Source organism: Ursus maritimus, unplaced genomic scaffold (genome assembly GCF_017311325.1).
Source record: "Ursus maritimus isolate PB19 unplaced genomic scaffold, ASM1731132v1 scaffold_15, whole genome shotgun sequence".
Lineage (NCBI taxonomy): Eukaryota > Metazoa > Chordata > Mammalia > Carnivora > Ursidae > Ursus > Ursus maritimus.
The window spans coordinates 22,619,317-22,638,148 of NW_024423897.1; the positions used below are offsets into that span (position 1 = coordinate 22,619,317).

Genomic DNA, 18,832 nt, shown 5'->3' on the forward strand with positions numbered 1-18,832 from the left:
ACGTGTATCTCAGAGACAGAGTCTGGGGTCCATCCTTGCAGGTGGGGAGACTGAGGCACAGAGAGGGAGCCTAGGAATGGAGCCACAGTCGCCCCTGCCTCTCAGCCTGAAGCTCTGCCCACAACTCTGGCATCGATCCCTTTTCTCCACTGATAGGCTAATAAAAACAGAGTGAAGCTCGTCCATCGAGGAGTACTTGACCGATGCGAAACAGTGACACTAATCATAATGAGGGAGCTGGGGGGGAAGGAGCTGAAACCCCTCCAGCGGTGAGCAGAGGCTGTGGCTTCCTCAGGCTGCTCTGTCTCCCCTAAATCCTCCTAGGGAAATGCACAAAATGCCAACTTTTTTCCTGTTTCTTTTTTAATAGGGACTCCAGAATCTTCAGGACTAACGTACCAATTAAATGGTTCAGTTTAAGCATGACGCTCATTTTAATTGTGTTACTCTGCCCCCGCAAGCAGGGCGAGGCAGCCCCCTCCCTCCCAGCTGTCCCGATCCTGCTCAGGGAGGGAGGCGGCCTTCTCAGGGCGCCCGGACCGCCAGAGGGCAAAGCCCAGGTCACCCTCCTCTTGCCCTGGAGAGAGGACAGCACAGGCAAGGGCCAGGCCACGGACACAGTACGGACGGCCTGTATTCAAACGCCAGGTCTGTCCGCTTGTTCCTGGCCATGGGACACCAGGGCAGGTCACTCAACTTCTCTGAGCCTCACTCCTTCCTCCTTCGAACGGGAATAAAAGAAGGACCTACCCTCAGGGCTGCTGTGGGGACCGAGCAGAAAAATGAAGTACGGGATTCGGCACACAGAAAGTGACTGATAACATTAGGTGTAGCCGGTCATCAGGACTTTTATCACCGGGGCTACGGAGCAGAGAACGGCAGCGAGCACCCCACCCCATCACTGGGGGTGGCACACAGCATCAGACGTCACCGCTGGACCGATCAGCACGCAGTACGGTAGGTACACGAGAGAGGTGGTTAAGGAGAGGGTCTGGCGATTGCAGGACTCCAGTGACCCTGAGGGGACCTGGCAGAGGCGTCCAGGTACCTGGGGCTACAGGACAAAGGGCACTGCCATCTGCCGGAAAGGCTGGGGCTCACACAGAGGCCTGGACTTAGCAAGCTGGGGAGACAAGGTGGGCCTGGTCCCAACCTTCGGGTGCACAGAGCACGTGAATGCACGCCACGGGCATCGGAGTGAGGTCCCGGACATGCCCCCTGGATTGGGACAAGCCCTGCGGAGAAGGCTCCCGGTCCCAAACGGCAAGCAGGGATGTACAGGGAGCCAGGGGGCCAGCATCCGCCCCTACCCTGGCTTCTTATGGGTCATGAGAATTTGGGAAATGGACTTCAACTCACTGGGCTTTGATTCCTGATGCGTCAAATGGGCCACAGTGCATGCCCTTCTGGAGAAACAAGCACTCCCCATCAGGCAGCATGTTGCGCACAGGCGCGGGGGGAGGACCGCTACCCTGCCTGCTTCCGGTGCAGATGTCCGGGCCTCAGGATGGTTAGGGTGTGCCCGGGGTCACAGAACTGGCGGCTGGGAGAGCCAGCACTGACCCTCCACGGTTTGGCTCTGTGTTCAATGATGCTCTGCTGCCTACCTCCCGGGGTAGAGGAATGATCAACTGGGAGACCGTGAAGTGCTGTTTAAATGGCAAAGGTCTGCCCTCACTCCCCCCTTCCCAGGGGCCTGCTGCCCCGTGTCCGCAGTGTCCCAAAGAGAAAGAAGGGCCTACCTGGCTGGCCGGCAGCTCCTCGTCACTGCTCTCTGAGGACCCCTCTGCGTTCTTCTCTGGGGGTGCTGGGGCCAGGGGCTTGCTTCTGGCAGCTTTGGAGTTAGCCTCCTTCTGAGGGGACAAGCACACGGGTAAGGGACAGGGGTGTTAGCTGAGGGGGAACACGACTGAGGGTCTGGGGTGGGGAAACCACAGACAGTGAGCAAGGACCCTCTCATATGCTGGCTGTCCATGGGAGGACAGCTACTGGCCCATTACTACACACACGGGAGGACAGCTACTGGTCCGGTATGCCCCACGGCCACTGGAAACACAGGCTTCCACTCTGCTAATGCTCCCTCCAGAGCTGACTCTGAACTTGAAAGGGACATAGGAGTCAGACCCCACTAAATCCTGAGGGCTGCGGTGCTGTTGGCCAGGCCTCGGGATGAGAGGAGACAGCAGCCTGGGACAGGTTGCAGAGGTGAGCCAGTAGTCCCAGCGTGCTCACATCTGGCTGTAACACCCCCAGGTAAAAGCACGAGCCAGCCGGAAGTGTCCCAAGTCTGCCGCCCCCTCCTCCAGACCAGGCCTAAATGAGGGGGGCTGGCTGGGCAGGAGCTGCGGTAGGGGCGGGGGCAGAGGAGGAGAGGCACTGGTGGTGACCAGCTCAGGGAAGCCCAGGGCAGGGGCAGAGGCCCCCCTTCACGACTCAGTCCGACCAAGCAAAGTGGCAGAGCCACCCATGTTGCCCGAGTCCAATTTCTCAAGAGCAGTGAGAAGATCCTGATTTGTGCTGTTTCCTACTTTTTAAATGGGTCAGCGACAACGCACAGCGCCATAGCTGTGCCCCCGTCTCTCCCTTGCTAACAGAACCCCGACTCTGGTCTGCTAGCCCCCCACTCCTCACCACGCTCTGGGGAGGGTGGGCCCCTCTCCCAGCCAATCACAGAACCAGAGGCCCCTTATCAGTGGGCGGCCTTGGTTTTTTTCACCAGCGCAACGAGGTGAGGGGAAGGGAGGTCAGCTGGGGGACTTCCTAGCTCTTCTGGAGATGCTGCACCCCGCCATGACAATGAGCGTAAGACGGAAGAAATCTGGGTCCCCCACGATGCCAGGCCGAAGGAACCACCTTTAGAGCAGCTTTACCCCAAAGCTTCGTGCGCTACGAGGTAACCGGTCCCACTTTAAGCTCTTGGAATTAGGTTCTCTCCCGCAGAGTAGGCTGTCCTGATCCAGGAACCCACTTCAAACTTAAAAAACAAACCAAAATACTGCTATGTCTAAACATGGCTGGGAGCCCTGTGTCTTAGCCTGGCATTTAGGCCCCCATAAATGTGCCTGGTAACGAACAACTGGAAGCGACTACTGCCTACAGCGTGGCTGGCCTTTGTGGAACCCGCCTGACTTCACACTCCCTCCCCTGGCAACCCCCCACGCCGGAGTGCCTGGCTCCACTTTTGTCTGGTGAACCCCTGGTCTTCCTTCAAGCTCTGCTCAACCGTCTCTTCTGGCCTCTTAGAGACCTGTTCTCCCAGCTCCATCAGACAGAACACTACCAGAATCTTCTCCAATAATCTGCTACTTCATCTTGCCCTACTGACTACAGGCCCTGTAAAGGCAGAGCCAACATCTTTCACCCCTTAGTCTCTACCAGTGAGAAAGAGCACCCGGGGCTGGTCTGATGTGCTGACGGCAGTGCTAGGAGCATTTAAGAGACTTCTTGGTGCTTGTTTAACTCCTAAAGAAAACAGCAATCTAAGAGGGGTTGGAGCTCGGCCTGGCACAGGGATTTCCAGCTTCCCTTAAGAAACGAAGATGTTGGCCACACACAGGTACGGTTCCACAAGGTCACAATCGACCGCTGGAGCTGATGAGGACCGTCTCTCTAGTTGGGACCAGAGCTCTCCAGTTTGCCCTGGCTGCCACCACGACCTTCTACTGCCTCTCCTGACAGCAAGGCTCAATGTCAGCTGCCAGGCCATCACACCTGCGAACCCTCTACGTCCTGGAGTCTGTGTCCCTGAACTTCTGCAGGACAAAGCCACCCCTGCTGCTTTCTGCACACAGACAGAAGGGAAATCGTCCAGATAGAAGTCGGCTCCTCCCTCCCTTTCCCCAGGCTTCACCCAGCTGAGCTGTCCCTGGGCAGATGCACGTGCCTTCCTGGGGTCCCAGGCCCAGGTGAGGGAGGGGGCTTCCTCTAGCTCCCCAGTGCCTCCTGGTACCTGCATCACAGCCCAAGCCTCCTCGAGACTCCCTGTGACATCCTGGGACTCCTGGCCTCATTTACCTTGGCAGGAATTGCTGGTCTAGCCTTCTGTGGGGCTGGTGTGTCCGCTTGTGCTGTGGAGGCCTTGGCAGGTGCGGGAGTGCCCGGGACACCTTTCATCAGGGAGGCCTTGGTCTGGGGGGGCTTCACGGCAGGTTTCCCCTGAAGAGACACAGAGGACAGCAGCTGGCGTAAGGGTCCAGGAGTCACGGCTTTCATCTGGTCTTCTTTCCTCACCTGGCCCTGAACCCAAGTCGTGAGCGAGGAGTGGGTGGTGGCGGCTCAGAGGCCTGGTGTTGCAGCGGCTTCCTCATTAGGCCTCACCTGGGCCGGCGCCTCCTCCTCGCTGTCCGACTCCTCCTCACTGCTGCTCTCCGAGTCCTCCTCCGGCTTCCCGGCCTGGCTGGCTGTGGCTCCTGTCTTCCTGGGAGCGGCTGCTGCAGCCCCTTTCCTGGAGAACCCCTTGTCAGGGGCTGAGGCAGTTCTGACCTGGGGGGTGTGCCCTGAGGGCTTCGCCTGGCATGAGAGACACAGAATTAGGTGAGAGCGCCAAAGGGACTGAAGAGTTGTTCTCCACTCTCCCCGGGCCTCACCTGGGTGGGGGCCTCCCCGTCACTGTCCGACTCCTCCTCGCTGCTCTCTGAGTCCTCCTGTGGGCTCTTGACTGGCCCCGGCTGGGCCTGGGCTGCTGTGGCCACTGCCTTCCCCACGGCTGGCACGGACCCCTGGCCCCTCGCGGAGACGGCGTTGCTCTGGGGGGTTCTTGCTGGTGGCTTTACCTGAATTGTGAGAAGGTAACAGTATTAGGGAAGGAGGCAGACAGCATGGTTCCATTTAGGTTACGCCCTCCCACGGTGTGACTGTGCAGAAGTCTCTCCCGCCTGTGCAGGGCCCTGGCTGGGCTGAGCCAACTGCGTGGCCCTCCTCTCCACCCCACCTCTGGCGCCTCCTGGGCTTCACTTGCCTTGGCCGGGGACTGCTGCTTGGCTTGAGCAGCCGCAGGGACCACTTTTCCCGGAGCGGCTGCTGCCGCTTTGGCTGAAGCTGCTCTAGCGGGAGCTGGGTTGGTTTTGCTCTGCGGGGTTTTCACTGAGGCCTTCACCTGGAAGAAGCAGGAATTACAGAAGGGAAAAGGTGAGATGCAGCAGAGTGGTTAAGCCAAGAACATCGATTCTGGAGTCAGATGCCTGAGTCTGGATTCTTGCTCCTCCAGTTAACTGTTGTGCAAATCTGGGCAAATCACTGACCTCTCTGGGCCTCAGTTTCCTTCTCTGTAAAATGGGGCTAACAAGGCCCACCCACAGGGTTTTCACAAGGATTAAATGGGAGAGTCACAGTGTTTAGCATGGTGCCTGGCACATAAACTCGTTATCGCGAACACTTTTCTTCATGTTGGCTAAGCATGTGCCTACCCAGGGCAGAGGTATTTTCCAGGCTCCCTTTTCAGCCAGGCAGCCACGAGTTTAACTTCTGGCTAACAGAATGGAAGTCGAGGATACCATTCAAGTTTCTTACACAGGTAGAAAACATGGGTCTTCTTCCTCCCAGCTGGAAGAAATGCTGAGGTAACAGCTGGAGCTCTAGCAGCCATCTTAGTCTATGAGGCAGGAGCCATGTACTCAGAATGGCAGAACAAGACAGAAAACCATGGCTTGAAGTTTTCTTCATTTTAACCTAATCTTAACTGATATCCAAGGGATTCCCCAAAACCTTCTTGGGGTATCCAAGCAAACACAGACCTAGAGAGACGAGGGCAACGAAGAGTAAAATCTTTGGCGGTGAGATCGCTGACAGTAGTGTGAAAGCAAACCAGGCTAATAGGAGGTAGAATGAGGCATCAGGCAGTGTCTCTAGGCCCCTGCCTCATTTGGAGGCCCCTGCCTCATGTCATCTGATCAGTGACACGACATCCACACGACACCAAGTGAAACTAAGAACTGTACTTCAAGAAAGAAAGCCCTCTAAAGCAACGACTATGCCTGGCTGAAGTCAGGCGCTCATCAGCACAGAAAAGTCATCCAGAGGGGAGCCATGTCTTTGACATTCACTTAAGAAAACAGAAAAGACACCAGGACTAAGTTGACCTCACAAGTCTCAATACATTTAAAAAGACTGAAATCACACCAAATATATTTTCTGGCATAGAGGGATTAAATTAGAAATCGATCACAAGGGGGCGCCTGGGTGGCTCAGACAGTTAAGCGCCTGCCTTTGGCTCAGGTCATGATCTCGGGACCCTGGGATCAAGCCCCAGGTCTGGCTTCCTACCCAGTAGGGAGTCCGCTTCTCCCTCTGTCCCTCCCATGCTTGTGCTCTCTCTCTCTCTCAATAAATAAATAAAATCTTAAAAAGAAAAAAAGAAAGCAATCTACACAGTCCCAGACATTTGGAATCTAACCCACTTCTAAATAACCCATGGTTCAAAGAATAAGAATAAAAGAAACCAACATTTCAAAATTCATGGGATGAAGCTACTGCAGTCCTTATAGGGAAATTCATTGTTTTAAATACTTACATTAGGGGAAAAAAAGAGCTACAATAAATAATTTAAGATTCCATCTTAAGAAGCTAGAAAGAGGGGCGCCTGAGTGGCTCAGTCGTTAAGCGTCTGCCCTTTGGCTCAGGGCATGATCCTGGTGTTATGGGATCGAGCCCCACATCGGGTTCCTCCACTGGGAGCCTGCTTCTTCCTCTCCCACTCCCCCTGCTTGTGTTCCCTCTCTCTCTGGCTGTCTCTCTCTCTGTCAAATAAATAAATAAAATCTTAAAAAAAAAAAAAAAAGAAGCTAGAAAGAGAAGAGCAAATCAGTCCTGAAGAAAGGAATAATGATGATCAGAGTGGACATTAACGAAATAAAAAACAGAAAATGACAGAAAAAGCAATGGGACTACAAGTTATTTCTTTGAAAAGAACAACAAAATAGGTTAAGTCTTTCGCTAGGCTGACAAAGAAACAGGACAGAAGACACAAATTATTGAAAATTAGGATGAAAGCAGGACATCACTTATAGGCCCAATGGAAATTAAGAAAGATTATAAGGGAATATTATGAACAAATTTATGCCAACAAATTAGATAATGGAGATGAAAACATACAAGTTTCTAGAGAGGCACAAATTATTATTATTTTTAAAGGTTTATTTTAGAGGGAGAGCAAGAGCACACCAGTGGGAGCGAGAGAGTCAAGCAGACCCCCTGCTGAGCGCAGAGCCCTATGTGGGGTCAGTCCCACAACCCTGAGATCATGACCTGAGCCAAAACCAAGTCGGAAGTCAGCTGACTGTGCGCCCCAAAAGGCACAAATTATTAAGTGTGCACAAAATTACCAGAAGGTATAAAATGTAACTGGCTCAAGAAGCAAAAAACCCTGAATAGACCAATAGTAATTTTCAAAACTGATTTAGTAATTAAAAATCGTCCACACACAAAAAATCCAGGCCCAAGTGTTTTTATTGGTGAATTCCATTGAGGAAGAAGAAATAATACCAATCCAACATAAACTGTCAGAAAACAAAGGAGAGAACACTACCAAATCCATTTCATGAGGCCAATATGAGCTGGATACCAAACCCAGGCCAAGACACTACACAAAAACCATAGACTAATATTCCTGATGGATATAGACACAAAAACCTTAGCAAACCAAATCCAGCAACAAAGAAAAAGGAATATACAGCATGACCAAGTGGGATTTATAGCAAGAACGAAAGGTTGATTTAACACCTGAAAATCAAGAGCAATATATTGCATTAATAGAACAGGAAAAAAACAGTAAGATCGCTTCAACAGAAAAAAGCATTTAACAAAAATTCAACTTCAATTCATAACAAAAACTCAATGAACTAAGAACAGAAAAGAACTTCTTTGGGGCGCTGACTGGCTCAGTCGGTATAGCATGTGACTCTTGATCTTGGGGTTGTGAGTTCAAGCCCTATGCTGGGTGTAGAGCTTACTTAAAAATAAAATCTTTTAAAAAAAGAACTTCTTCATCCTGATAAAGGGCATCTTTGAAATACTTAGAGCTAAAATCATACTCAACAGTGAAAGACTGAATGCTATAACCTAAATGAGAAACAAGGCAAGGGTGTCTGTTCTCACCACTGTTATTCAGCATTGTACTGGAGGATCTAGCCACTGCAGTAAGGCAAGAAAAAGAAATAAATGCAGTCTAAATTGAAGAGGAAAAGGTAGAACTGTCCTTATTCACAGACAACATGGTTTGTATATAGAAAATCCCAAGGAATCTACAAAAGCCAGGAAAACAGGTGAGCAAATGTAAAGTCGTAAGATACAAGATCAACAGGGACGCCTGGGTGGCTCAGTCGGTTAAGTGTCTGCCTTCAGCTCAAGTCATGATCCCAGGGTCCTGGGATTGAGTCCCGCATCAGGCTCCTTGCTCAGTGGGAAGTCTGCTTCTCCCTCTGCCTGCTGCTCCCCCTGCTTGTGCTCTCTGACAAATAAAATCTTAACAGAAGACGTACGATCAACATATAACACGAGGTTGGGCCCTGAAGGCACCCTACCACTCATTCAGCCAGTCATCACATGCTGACTGGCCATCTCTCCCACCCTTTTCACGCAAGGGCTCTCTTCCTATGGCATTTCAACGGAGAACATTCCTCAGTCTCTGGCACACCTGGTTTTCCAGACCAGTCCTGTCTTTGTTACTTTGTTTTGAACGTCAGCTCTCACATGGACGGTTTCCTCTGAGCTGGCCCAAAGACTATCTGACTCACCTGACCCCAGCGATACTGAGCAGTGTGGGACCGACTGAGTGTGTACAGAGGGCATTTTGAGAGGGAGGCCATATAAGGATTCTCTCATTTCATCCTCACCAGAACCCCCCAACAGAGGATTATCCTTATTCTTCAGACAAGACTCCTATCAGACCAGCCTGTCTCAGTGGAGGCAGTTCAGGCCTCCTGAAGCTAGGCGAGGCACCATCTTCTGACAAGGCATCCGGCTACAAAGCTGGGCCCCTAGAAAGAGATTAGCCGCTTTATTTTGCACCTTGGAAGAAACTAAGGCCCCAGAGCATAATCATGTCTGTGGTTGGAAAAGTTTGGGCCAAGATGAAGCAGAAGGATGTGTGCAAGCCAAAGGCTTTTGAGGCAGGCACACTGGGGCCCGGGCCCAGCTTGGACCCTCACTGGCTGGCTGGGCCGAAGCAGGTCAGCAAACAACTCTCCCAAACTCTAATTTCCTCCTCCAGAAACCAAAGCAAATGGTACTGGTGGGAGGCTCAGGTGGGAAGACAAATACTTAAGCAATGAGCACAATGAAACTTTTCAGGCATTGGTCTGGGATGTGTCTATAGCTTACGGGATAGGAGCTGTTGGGCTGGGACTCCAGCAGGGCCCACACACAGGTCAAAACCTCATTAGGGGAACCACAGGAACCTGGGTCCCACAAGGCAACAAGGAGAAGGGGACCCCTCCCCCCCAAAAAATCCATAGAAAATGTGTGCTTTGGTATAGGGGAAAAAAAAGAAATGACTAACCTCTGAGTGGTTACTGGGTGGGGGAAAGAGTGACAATTACAAATAATAAAATGGAGAGTGAGCACAGAGCATGAGTGATCTTCACTTTTCCCCACTTATCTCTTCCGGACTGGGTGAGGACTCCTGATTCTGTTCCCCATCAGCCTGGCCCACCCTCAGGGAGGCAGATAAGGGAGCCAGCAATGCGCAGGCCCGTTGCTGGGTGTGGCAGGTGAGATCTCGTTATATTCCCAATCCTGTGAAGGTTGATTTCCAATTTACAGAAGAGTAAAACAAAGGCCCTGGATGGATTCCGTCACTTGCTAGAACACGAAGCTGGGACTTGAACTCAGGTAGTCGGCCCCTGCCACACCATCTCCCTCAGTGATTCCACCAAAATGCTCGGCTTGGGGCGGTTCACTCAGGCTAGGTGCTCTACCACCCTCTGGGCCTTCACACACGCTAGTTTCTTTGCCTGGAACACTCCACTTCACCTGGCCAGCTCTTTTAGCCCACAGTTCCCAATGCCACTTTCCAGGAGGCCCTCATTCCTGGAAACCCCTAGATGCTATCAACTGCCATGCTGTTAGTCCGGGCACGTGCTCTATTCTCAACCTCAGCACACCATGCCGGAATAACCTGGGCACACGTCCACGGCCCCTGCCTAGACTGGGGACTCCCTGAGGGAGCCGGGACAGCACCTGGCAGATGGGGTGCTCTACAGAGCGTGTGGAAGGCATAAGGAATCTCAACAGGAGCTCAAAAGGCCACGGGGGAGACCCTGCTGTCTCTGACAGGTGGAGGAGACAGTGAAAAGTAGGGAAGGAGGCTGAGCTGAGGCTGCCCCTGAGGTTTCTGCACACCGGGGGCAGCCCAGAAAAGCCTCTCCTCAGCCCTGCCCCAGGCTCTGGTGTGGGTGGGATGGGCTGGCTCTTCGTCGGCCTCACCTGGGCTGGAGCTTTGGCTGCCTCCTCACTGTCGGAGTCGTCTTCACTGCTCTCTGAGGAGTCTTCTTGCACCTCAGCTTTGACCGGGGCCATTGCAGGCCCTGCCTTCCCAGGGGGTGCTGGGGCAGTCCCTTGGCCTGAGGGCCCCTTGGTGGGTGTGGAGGCAGCTTTTACGGTGACACCCTTCCCCACAGGCTTTGCCTGGAATGACAGGGAAGAGAAGCGGGTCACAGATGCCCCAGAGGCCACATGAACACTGGCCCTGAGTCCGGTGAATAAACTTGGCCTCACCTGTCCCACAGCTGGGGCCGGAGCAGGGTCCTCCTCACTCTCAGACTCCTCGCTGCTTGATGAGTCCTCCGGCCTCTGGGTGCCCCTGGCCATAGCTGGGGATGAGGTGCAGGCTGGAGAAGTTGCTGCTCCCGCCTTCCAAGGGGCTGGCGTGCCCACTCGCACCGGGGGGACCTTGGCAGGTGCTGGGGTAATGGGGGTGCCCTTCTTTGGGGAGGCCTTGGTCTGGGGTGTTCTCATAGCTGGTTTTGCCTGAGAGGAAGCAGAAGTCAGAAGCTAGAGAAGGAGACTGAATTCAGAACCCCCATCTGCTCTGGGGTGGAGCCCTGCTGCCATCCTTCCCCATGGCTCCCCAGGGAGCTGACTGGTGGGGGTGGTCAGGTCAGGCTGCAGAGCAGCCCCTCCTGGGCCCCACCTGGGCTGCAGCCATGGCTGCAGGCGCCTCTTCTTCACTGTCTGACTCCTCCTCACTGCTGTCCGAGTCATCCTTGGACACCTCGGCCTTGCCCTGGGTGGCCACAGGCCCTGCCTTCTGAGGGGGCCCCTTGGCAGGACCTGAGGCAGCTCTGACCTGAAGGACTTTCCCAGAGGACTCTGCCTGCAGTGAGACACACGGGATCAGGGGAGGGAGTGGAGAGCATGGCTGTGTGCAGAGACACAAACCGAGGGGGGGGTGGTGGTGGTGGTGGTGGGTGTGTGGGTGTGTGGGTGTGTGTGGGTGTGTGGGTGTGTGTGTGTGTGTAGGGCTGGTGCTCTAGGAGAGAAGGAGCCTTACAGTCAGGGGCCTCACCTGGGCCGGTGCCTCCCCTTCGCTGTCTGATTCCTCTTCGCTGCTGCTCTCTGAGTCCTCCTCCTGTTTCCCTACCGGGGTGGCTGCTGGTCCCACCTTTGGAGGGGGCCCCTTGACAGAACCTGAGGCAGCTCTGACCTGGGCGTTTTGCCCCAAGGGCTTTGCCTGGGAGTAACAAAAGACAGGATCAGGGCAGGGGCCCACAGCGGACTGAGCGCGAGGGGAGACAGGAGGGGAGGAAGGCAAGTGCAGGGCGCAGGGCCCCAGGTGCGGAGAGGGAGGACAAGCCCGCAGACGGGCTCTCTAGGCAGGGGCACCCGCAGCCTCACCTGAGCAGGGCTCTTGGCTGGGGGCACAGCTGCTGGGGCCTCCTCCTCGCTGCCGGACTCCTCAGTGCTACTCTCCGGGTCTTCTTCCCTCTTCCCCACCTGGGCGGCTACAGGCCCTGCCTTGCCAGGGGGCACTGGAGGGGCCCCTTTCCTAGGGGACTCCTTGACAGAAACTGAGGCAGCTTTGACTTGGGGGGTCTTCCCTGAAGGCTTCGACTGGAGGGAGACAAATGGAATCAGGGAAGGGAGCCCAGAGAGTGGACATGAGGAGGAGACGCAAGAGACCGGACAGGGCAAAGGACACCACACGCACCCCAGGTGAGAAGGAGCGGGGCTCGGAGCATGTCTAGGGCTCTTGCAGAGGGCAGAACAAGTCCTCAGAAGGCCTTCAGGGGAGGGGCTCGGGCTGCACGGACTCTCCCTCCCCAGGCCTCACCTGAAGTGGCGTCTTGGCAGCTGGCGCCTCCTCTTCACTGTCGGACTCCTCCTCACTGCTGCTCTCGGAGTCCTCCTCTGGTTTCCCTGCCTTGGCCTGGGCAGCTGCAGGCCCTGCCTTCCCAGGGGGTGCTGGGGTGGCCCCTTTCCCAGGGGTCCCCTTGACAGGACCCGAGGCAGCTCTGACCTGGACTATCTTCTCTGAGCCCTTCGCCTAGTAAGAGAGGAAGGGTGGTTTGTTCCTCTCCTCCTAATCTCTGGTGCCTTCAGGACAAAGTGGAGGCCTCAGCTGGGGCTCACAAGATGCCCCTGCTTCTCTCCTCACTCTCTACCTTGACTGGTGCTCAGGCTTGGCCTATCAGCTTCACTCTCTCACTCCTGGGGCCTTCACAGCCCTGCCCATCTCACTTGGAGACCACACTGCCTCCTCTTCTGGGTCTGAGACAGGCACCAGTTCCTCTGGCAGTCCGCTCTGACGCCCCGGCACTGCTCCCAAAGTCGCCCATACACAGGGGTCAGAGCCTCCCTCGGCGGTGCTCCCCCGCCAGCAGGAGAGCTCTGTGAGCACAGGCTCCAAGTCTGGCTTGGCCCACGGCTGCACCGTGTGTGACAATTCTCACTGTCACTGCCACATCAGGGCCTTGGCACTTGGGGGCTCCCCGTCGGAAGGACCTTCGTCTAAATGTCCATGTGGCACGTGCCCCCTGCTCCTTCACATCCTCAGTGTCTCTGTCAGGCCTTCCCTGAGCGCTCTACTCTAACTGCCATTCCTACAGCCCAGCCCGCCTTACCTTCCTCTTTAACACCCAGCACAGTGAACCCTATTGACTGCATCTGCCCCTGGGCATCCAGGCCTGGGCCGGTACCGGGACCTCCCCTCCCGGGCCTCACCTGGCCAGCTAAGGGCTGCGGGGCCTTTTCCCACCACAGTCTGATGCTTCCTCCCCCTGTTCTCCGACCCCAACAGCCTCCCAGCCCCCCTGCTTTCCCTTCAGGTGTCCCCAGAGGTGTGGCCACCTGCCGAGCGGGAGGGGATCCCAGCAGATGGAAGTTAACAGGATTCCTGTTAGCTAACAAACCATGATTTGGCCTGAGAAGCCAGAGGACCAGGCGATGAAAACTTAAGTCCCTTCACAACAGGACCAGCTGGCCACATCCCATTCACTAGACAAGGGAACTGAGGTAAAGGGGAGTTACCGACAGAGTGGGGTGCAGGACCACCTTGTGGGAAGCAGCCCTTCTAGGCTGCTGCTTGGGCAAGAAGGGCAATTTCCACAGGTGGCTGAAGCAAGCCCAACTGTCCTTGCCCTTCAATTTCACACCCTCACCTCCTGCTCTCCAAACCCCAAAGTGAGTCTTATTTGGCAGAGGAAGGGCTCATCACATAGCCATTCGGCCGGCCTCTGGGGGCCACGGAAGAGTCCCTGGCTGCTGAGGGATAGGGGAGTCTGGGGATGCCGAGGGCATCTCCCTCCCCCAGGCCTCACCTGGTGGGGCGGCTCCGCAGGGGCCCCGTCCTCACTCCCAGACTCGTCTTCACTGCTCTCTGAGTCCTCTTCTGCCTCCTTGGCCTTGCTGGCTGGGGTCAGGGCCCCTCCTCTGGCTTGGGGTGTCACGTCCCCTGCCTTCCCAGGGGCTGGGGCTGCCCCTTTCCCGAGAGAGTCCTTGGCAGGGGCTGGTGAGGCTTTGACCTGGGGTGGTTTTACTGACGGTTTCATCTGGAACAAGAAAATGCAATTAGGGAGAAATTAATCATCTTTGCCTCTGAGGGGTAGGAGAGGCTTCATGGCTTATAAAGTCCTCTCCTCGTACTATCCGATTCTCAAACAACTCCCTGAGACAGATGCTGTCTGTACACTCATGTTCCAGAAAAGGACAAGCAGCTCAGGGAAGTTAAGTCATTTAACCCCAATACGAAGGGCAAAGTCACCACTAGAACCCATGTCTGTGCGGCCTTGGGGGCACCCTCCAACACGGTGCTCCTCCGCCACCTGGCACGAGCCCGTCCAGCACAGAGGGGCAGTCTCACTCCACCAGGAGGCTCACCCCGTCCGCCCCTTCGATTTCAGTATCTGATCGTGGCAGCCATCCCAAGGGCCGCGAGGCCAGGATTTGAACTCCAGTCTCGCCACTGGCTTGTTTGGGCACATTCCTTTCCTCTGTGGGCTCTTTCCTAGACTTCTAAAATTCTGACATTTCCAAGGCAGGCAGCGCCCTACCTCCACCTCCATCATCAGATTCCACCTGGCCCCGGGTTCCCGGGGCAGCCATGTCCTCAATCACAAACTCCTCACTGCTGTTAGGGCCCTGTGCTGGCCTCTGGCCCACCCAAGTGTGTGTCTGACTGCTGGCTTTCCGGGGCTAGGAGTGGCCCCCTTTCCTGTGGCAGGGCTGGGAAGGGCAGGAGCCCGGGGCACCCTGAGGGCTGTATCCAGGTGGGGATGGGAGGTGGGGAGCGGCAGACAGGAGGCAGACAGGAGGAAGGTCTCCACCTTCATGTTACTGGGTGAGGCGGGAAGCAAGGTACTCTGGACACATCAACCACCCCTGAATCCTGCTGGTTCTCCCTCCACATGCCCTTTCTAGTGGGCGCCCTGGAACCTGCCACCAGCCTCACTCCGCCAGTTGCTTCAACGGTCTCGCTACTTTCCCTCTGCCCTGTCCTCCAACCGAGGCCACAACCAGCAACCTTCCTCCAACATAAATCAGGCCATCTCACCTCCATGCCTAAAACCTTGAGATGGCTTCTCACAGACCCTAGAGTACAACCCAAACTCCTCGTTGGTCCCCATGGTCTGGCAGGGGAACGCGGCCCCTGCCTACTCTGACCCCTCTTTGGTAACTTGCACCTCGACTACGGCGTCACATTCTTGTTGGTGCCCCTCGGGGCTCTCTACGTTTCCCCTAGCAACCTGCGGCACAGCAGCCGAACTTCTGAGGACCCCTCCCTGTCCCCAGGGCAGCGGGAATCATGCAGCCCTGCCTCCCACTACATTCCCAAGGCCTGGGTGCCCCATAAAGAATGACTCCCTGGTCACAGTTCAGAGAAGGGCTAAGGCCACAGACCAACACCTGACCATCCCTGACCATGCACCTAGGCCCGGCATTCACCGTCAGGCCCAGAGCCCCTCACCCGACTCACCCGACCACACCACGGGACGGCTGCCCTCCCACCCCTGGGCCTTGCCTTGTGCAGCTCTTGCTGCTTAAACACCCTTCCCCCCCACATCCCTTCCTGGTGAGTCCCCTGTGCGTCAAGGCCCCGCTCCAGTGCCACCTCTCCCAAGAAGCCTTCCCTTGTCTCACAGACAGGACAGCGTCTCTCCTCCCCGAGACCTCTCTCATGCCCAAGGTGCGACGAGCAGCACCTGGCTCTCCTCCCCAGGCCTCGGCCTTTCCAGCTCCCAGTCCCCCCAAAACACTTGCTGAACTGATTTGGCCCCATTGGTGTGCAAAGCCCTGGCCACGCCTCTGCGAGAGTTGGTTTGCAGAGGGTGGCTCCTGAGGATGGTGGCAATTACCTCCACATATGTCTCATCGCTCGAGCTCGAGGTCTCCTCGCTGGAGCTGTCGGCCTGGTTGGCTGATGTCATTCCTGAGGGAGGATGAGGGAGAGGACTGAGGGCCTGCCCTTCCAGACTCCTCTCCCCTCGCCAGCACTCTGCCACGCCAGCCAATGAGAGTCAGGTGCTCTGCACTGGCCTCTCGCGTGAGTGCTTCGGCCCCACCTACCGTGAAGCCCCACAGCTGAGGCGTGTGCCCCTCGCATCCCCGTGTTCCCACACCTCTGTGGCCCTGGGAAGGGTCAGACTAGGTCCTAACACATACAAGCCAGTGTCTGATGGCTCAAAGATCTCTTTCCGTCCTCATCACACTGAGCAGGCAGGCAAATGCCTATTTGACATGAGAAACTGAGGCAAACCCAGGCCTCTCACTTTAGTCTCAGCCTCTACAGTAGGCCTCGGACCCACCTGAGAGCAGTAAGCCAGAAAATGCTCCGCCACCACCCATGCTGCTCCAACCTTGGCAAAGCCTGATGTGTCCCTGCAGCAGACCCTCCCTCACTGAGGTGTGGAGCCCTTACTGCCATGGAGACAAACCTCTAATTTCCAGAATGTCCCAGAGCTTGATAAAGCAGTGCCTGGGGCCTGCCTCCCCAACACAAACTCAGGGGGCTTGGCGTCTAGAGGTCCTCGCTGCTCACCAGGCTTGGCCGTGGTTCCGAGGGCCGGGACACTGCCCTCCTCCTCAGTTTCTGAGACCAGGATGGTATTTGCCGAGGGCCCAGCTGACTTCCTGGGTGACCTCCCAGACAAAAGGTGGGCCACTGCCTTTCCAGAGGCTGGATGTGGTGTGGAGTTAGTCTTGCCGGCTTTCTTGGTCTTTGCCTACAAAGGACAGGGGTGACGGACACGCTGGGTTGGCCTGGTGAGTGACGAGCACAGGCCTCTTCCCAGCCATGCAACTTGGGCAAATTCCCTCCCTCGGTCTGTTCCTTCATCTTTAAGGTGGGGCCGACAGTGGCACCTGCCCGCAAAGGTTTGGAGAACGCCAAATCACAGTCCTGGGACACAGAGTTACTTGCTAAGCGGTAACGGGCGGCGTGCTGCGGTTCCCAGCACTACCTCGCACTGCAGCTAGCGTGCCAGGCCTCTCAGGCGCGCGTCCTCGTGCGTCTGTACTGCCGCTACAGGGACTACCAGCACATGGTCGTCCACTCTGAGTGGTTCATCTAGAAAACGAGCTTCATGCTTTCAGAACCACAGGTGTCTTATTCACTGTGGTGCCCCCACCACCTCCCACAGTGCCTGGAAAATAACGAGATTGGTCCCAAGTTGTTGGCTGAACAGGTGCACGCAGGGATGACGGGGGAAAGTGTTGCAGGTGCATCCTGTGCCCAGTGGCCCAAGCAGTGGGCATTGTTCCCACCTTACAGAAAAGGAAACTGAGGCCCAGAGAGGGGAAGGGACGCAGCAGGGTCACATGGCTGGTGATAAACGCTGACATCTGATCCAAGTCGGACCCTTAGCCACAACCCTATCCTTCTCTGACGCAGGGGACTGTCCCCCTAGGGCGCTGCACACTGATAGGCCACAGCTTGGAAGGTGGTCCTACTCACCTTGTCTTTCTCTTTTGCGCTCGATGGCAAAACCGACCCCGCCACCAAGGAGTTGGTAGATGCTAGTCTTGGGGCTGCAAGACAGAAACACCCATGGGCTGAGCCAGATGAGCTTTTTCTCACTCAGAACAGCCAACAGGTCTCAGCTCACTTGACGGTTCAATCGGTGTGGCTGCCCGGTGCTGGCACGAGGACCTGAGGCCGAGCCCAGACCTGTGGAAAAGAGCTCTGGGGCGCAGGAGCCACATCCAGAAGGAGCAAGAGAGCAGGGCAACGTGAAAGCCACGGGTCCGCGTCCCCCAGGGAGTCCCAACTCCCTGATGGCATGAGACACTGGAGCCCCCAGAGGAAAGGGCTGGCTCGCAGGCGTGCTGCACACTACCTCGATGGCACGGGCCAACTTCAGGGTGGGCCAGCCCCACAGGCTACCACCCTGCAGTCCCAGAGTCCCTCGGCAGGACAGGGCAGTGGTTAGCCAGCCCGTCCCTGGGCCACTGAGAAAGGTGCTTGGGATTTCAAGGGTTTCTAGTGGAAAGGCAGCTGAACCATGGGCCCGGGAACTGGTCAGATGTGGAGACTTACAGATTCCTGGTGCTCTTACACCAGGGGACTGTCTCCCCAGATCTCAGACAGGGCAAGATATCTAGGGTGTGCTGTGCACTCGAGAGGACACTGTGGAGATGAACGGCTCCCTTTCTGGCATTGAACTCCATCTCCCTCTCTTTTTAATTTTAGACACATCTGTAAGTGGAGAGGAAGTACAGCGAACCACACAGTCCCAACCATTACCAACTTGTGGCCAACGTGATGTCAACCAGCCTCTCTGGCACCCTTCCCCATCAAGTATGATTCTGAAGAGAAAGCCAGACACTGTACCGCACTGCCCACAAATATTTCCATATGCTTCTCTCAACGGGGACTCAATTATGATTCTGTTATCACAGGAAAAATTCATAAACTATCACTCAATAAAATTCATTAAATAAAAATTCATTAATACCAAATAGTACGAAATTCACCCATTTTTGTGTTACACAGTGTGTTGAAATGGATGTGTGCACGTATGGACGGCCGTCTGCAGGACTAGATGCAAAGGGCACAGATGGAGAGCTCCCCGCCAGGATACATTTCGGGGGGGGCGAACCAGGAGAGAAGAATAGAAAACCTCTCATTTTTCTTCCACATGCTTTCATATGGTTCAAAGTGAACTTGTTTTACATTTGTAATTTTAAAAGATTAAGAAAGATATAAGATATATATTCAATATGATCTTGAATATTTTTAAAAACATGCTCAGGAAAAATAAATGGAAGAATATTTGCCAACTTGTAGGTGGCAAGAATATGGGTAATTTTTTCTCCTTTTTTTTTTTTTTTTTTTTAAAGATTTTATTTATTTATTTGACAGAGATAGAGACAGCCAGCGAGAGAGGGAACACAAGCAGGGGGA

At 55.2% G+C, this 18,832-nt stretch overlaps 1 protein-coding gene and 1 long non-coding RNA gene across 7 annotated transcripts in view; one reads left to right on the forward strand and one right to left on the reverse strand.

The window, feature by feature from the left end:
* TCOF1 (treacle ribosome biogenesis factor 1) overlaps positions 1-18,832 on the reverse strand; it is a 38,011-nt gene that overhangs the window by 12,711 nt on the left and 6,468 nt on the right. For 4 of the 6 annotated variants that reach the window (XM_040630405.1, XM_040630403.1, XM_008692510.2 and 1 more), the window contains exons 4-18: positions 17,384-17,457; positions 16,469-16,652; positions 15,786-15,859; positions 13,752-13,982; positions 12,266-12,478; positions 11,830-12,045; positions 11,501-11,665; positions 11,126-11,308; positions 10,711-10,962; positions 10,420-10,620; positions 4,958-5,095; positions 4,587-4,772; positions 4,318-4,509; positions 4,015-4,155; positions 1,743-1,853 (exon numbers count right to left, since the gene is read on the reverse strand). In XM_040630405.1, the coding sequence (XP_040486339.1) occupies positions 1,743-1,853; positions 4,015-4,155; positions 4,318-4,509; positions 4,587-4,772; positions 4,958-5,095; positions 10,420-10,620; positions 10,711-10,962; positions 11,126-11,308; positions 11,501-11,665; positions 11,830-12,045; positions 12,266-12,478; positions 13,752-13,982; positions 15,786-15,859; positions 16,469-16,652; positions 17,384-17,457 (2,561 nt within the window). The remainder of the gene's footprint in view (positions 1-1,742; positions 1,854-4,014; positions 4,156-4,317; positions 4,510-4,586; positions 4,773-4,957; positions 5,096-10,419; positions 10,621-10,710; positions 10,963-11,125; positions 11,309-11,500; positions 11,666-11,829; positions 12,046-12,265; positions 12,479-13,751; positions 13,983-15,785; positions 15,860-16,468; positions 16,653-17,383; positions 17,458-18,832) is intronic. The other 2 variants (XM_040630402.1, XM_040630404.1) reach the window with 2 other exon arrangements.
* LOC103664596 lies at positions 11,208-18,377 on the forward strand. Its single transcript, XR_569085.2, has 3 exons — positions 11,208-11,313; positions 12,039-12,147; positions 18,119-18,377. It is a non-coding gene; the product is annotated as an uncharacterized LOC103664596 (long non-coding RNA).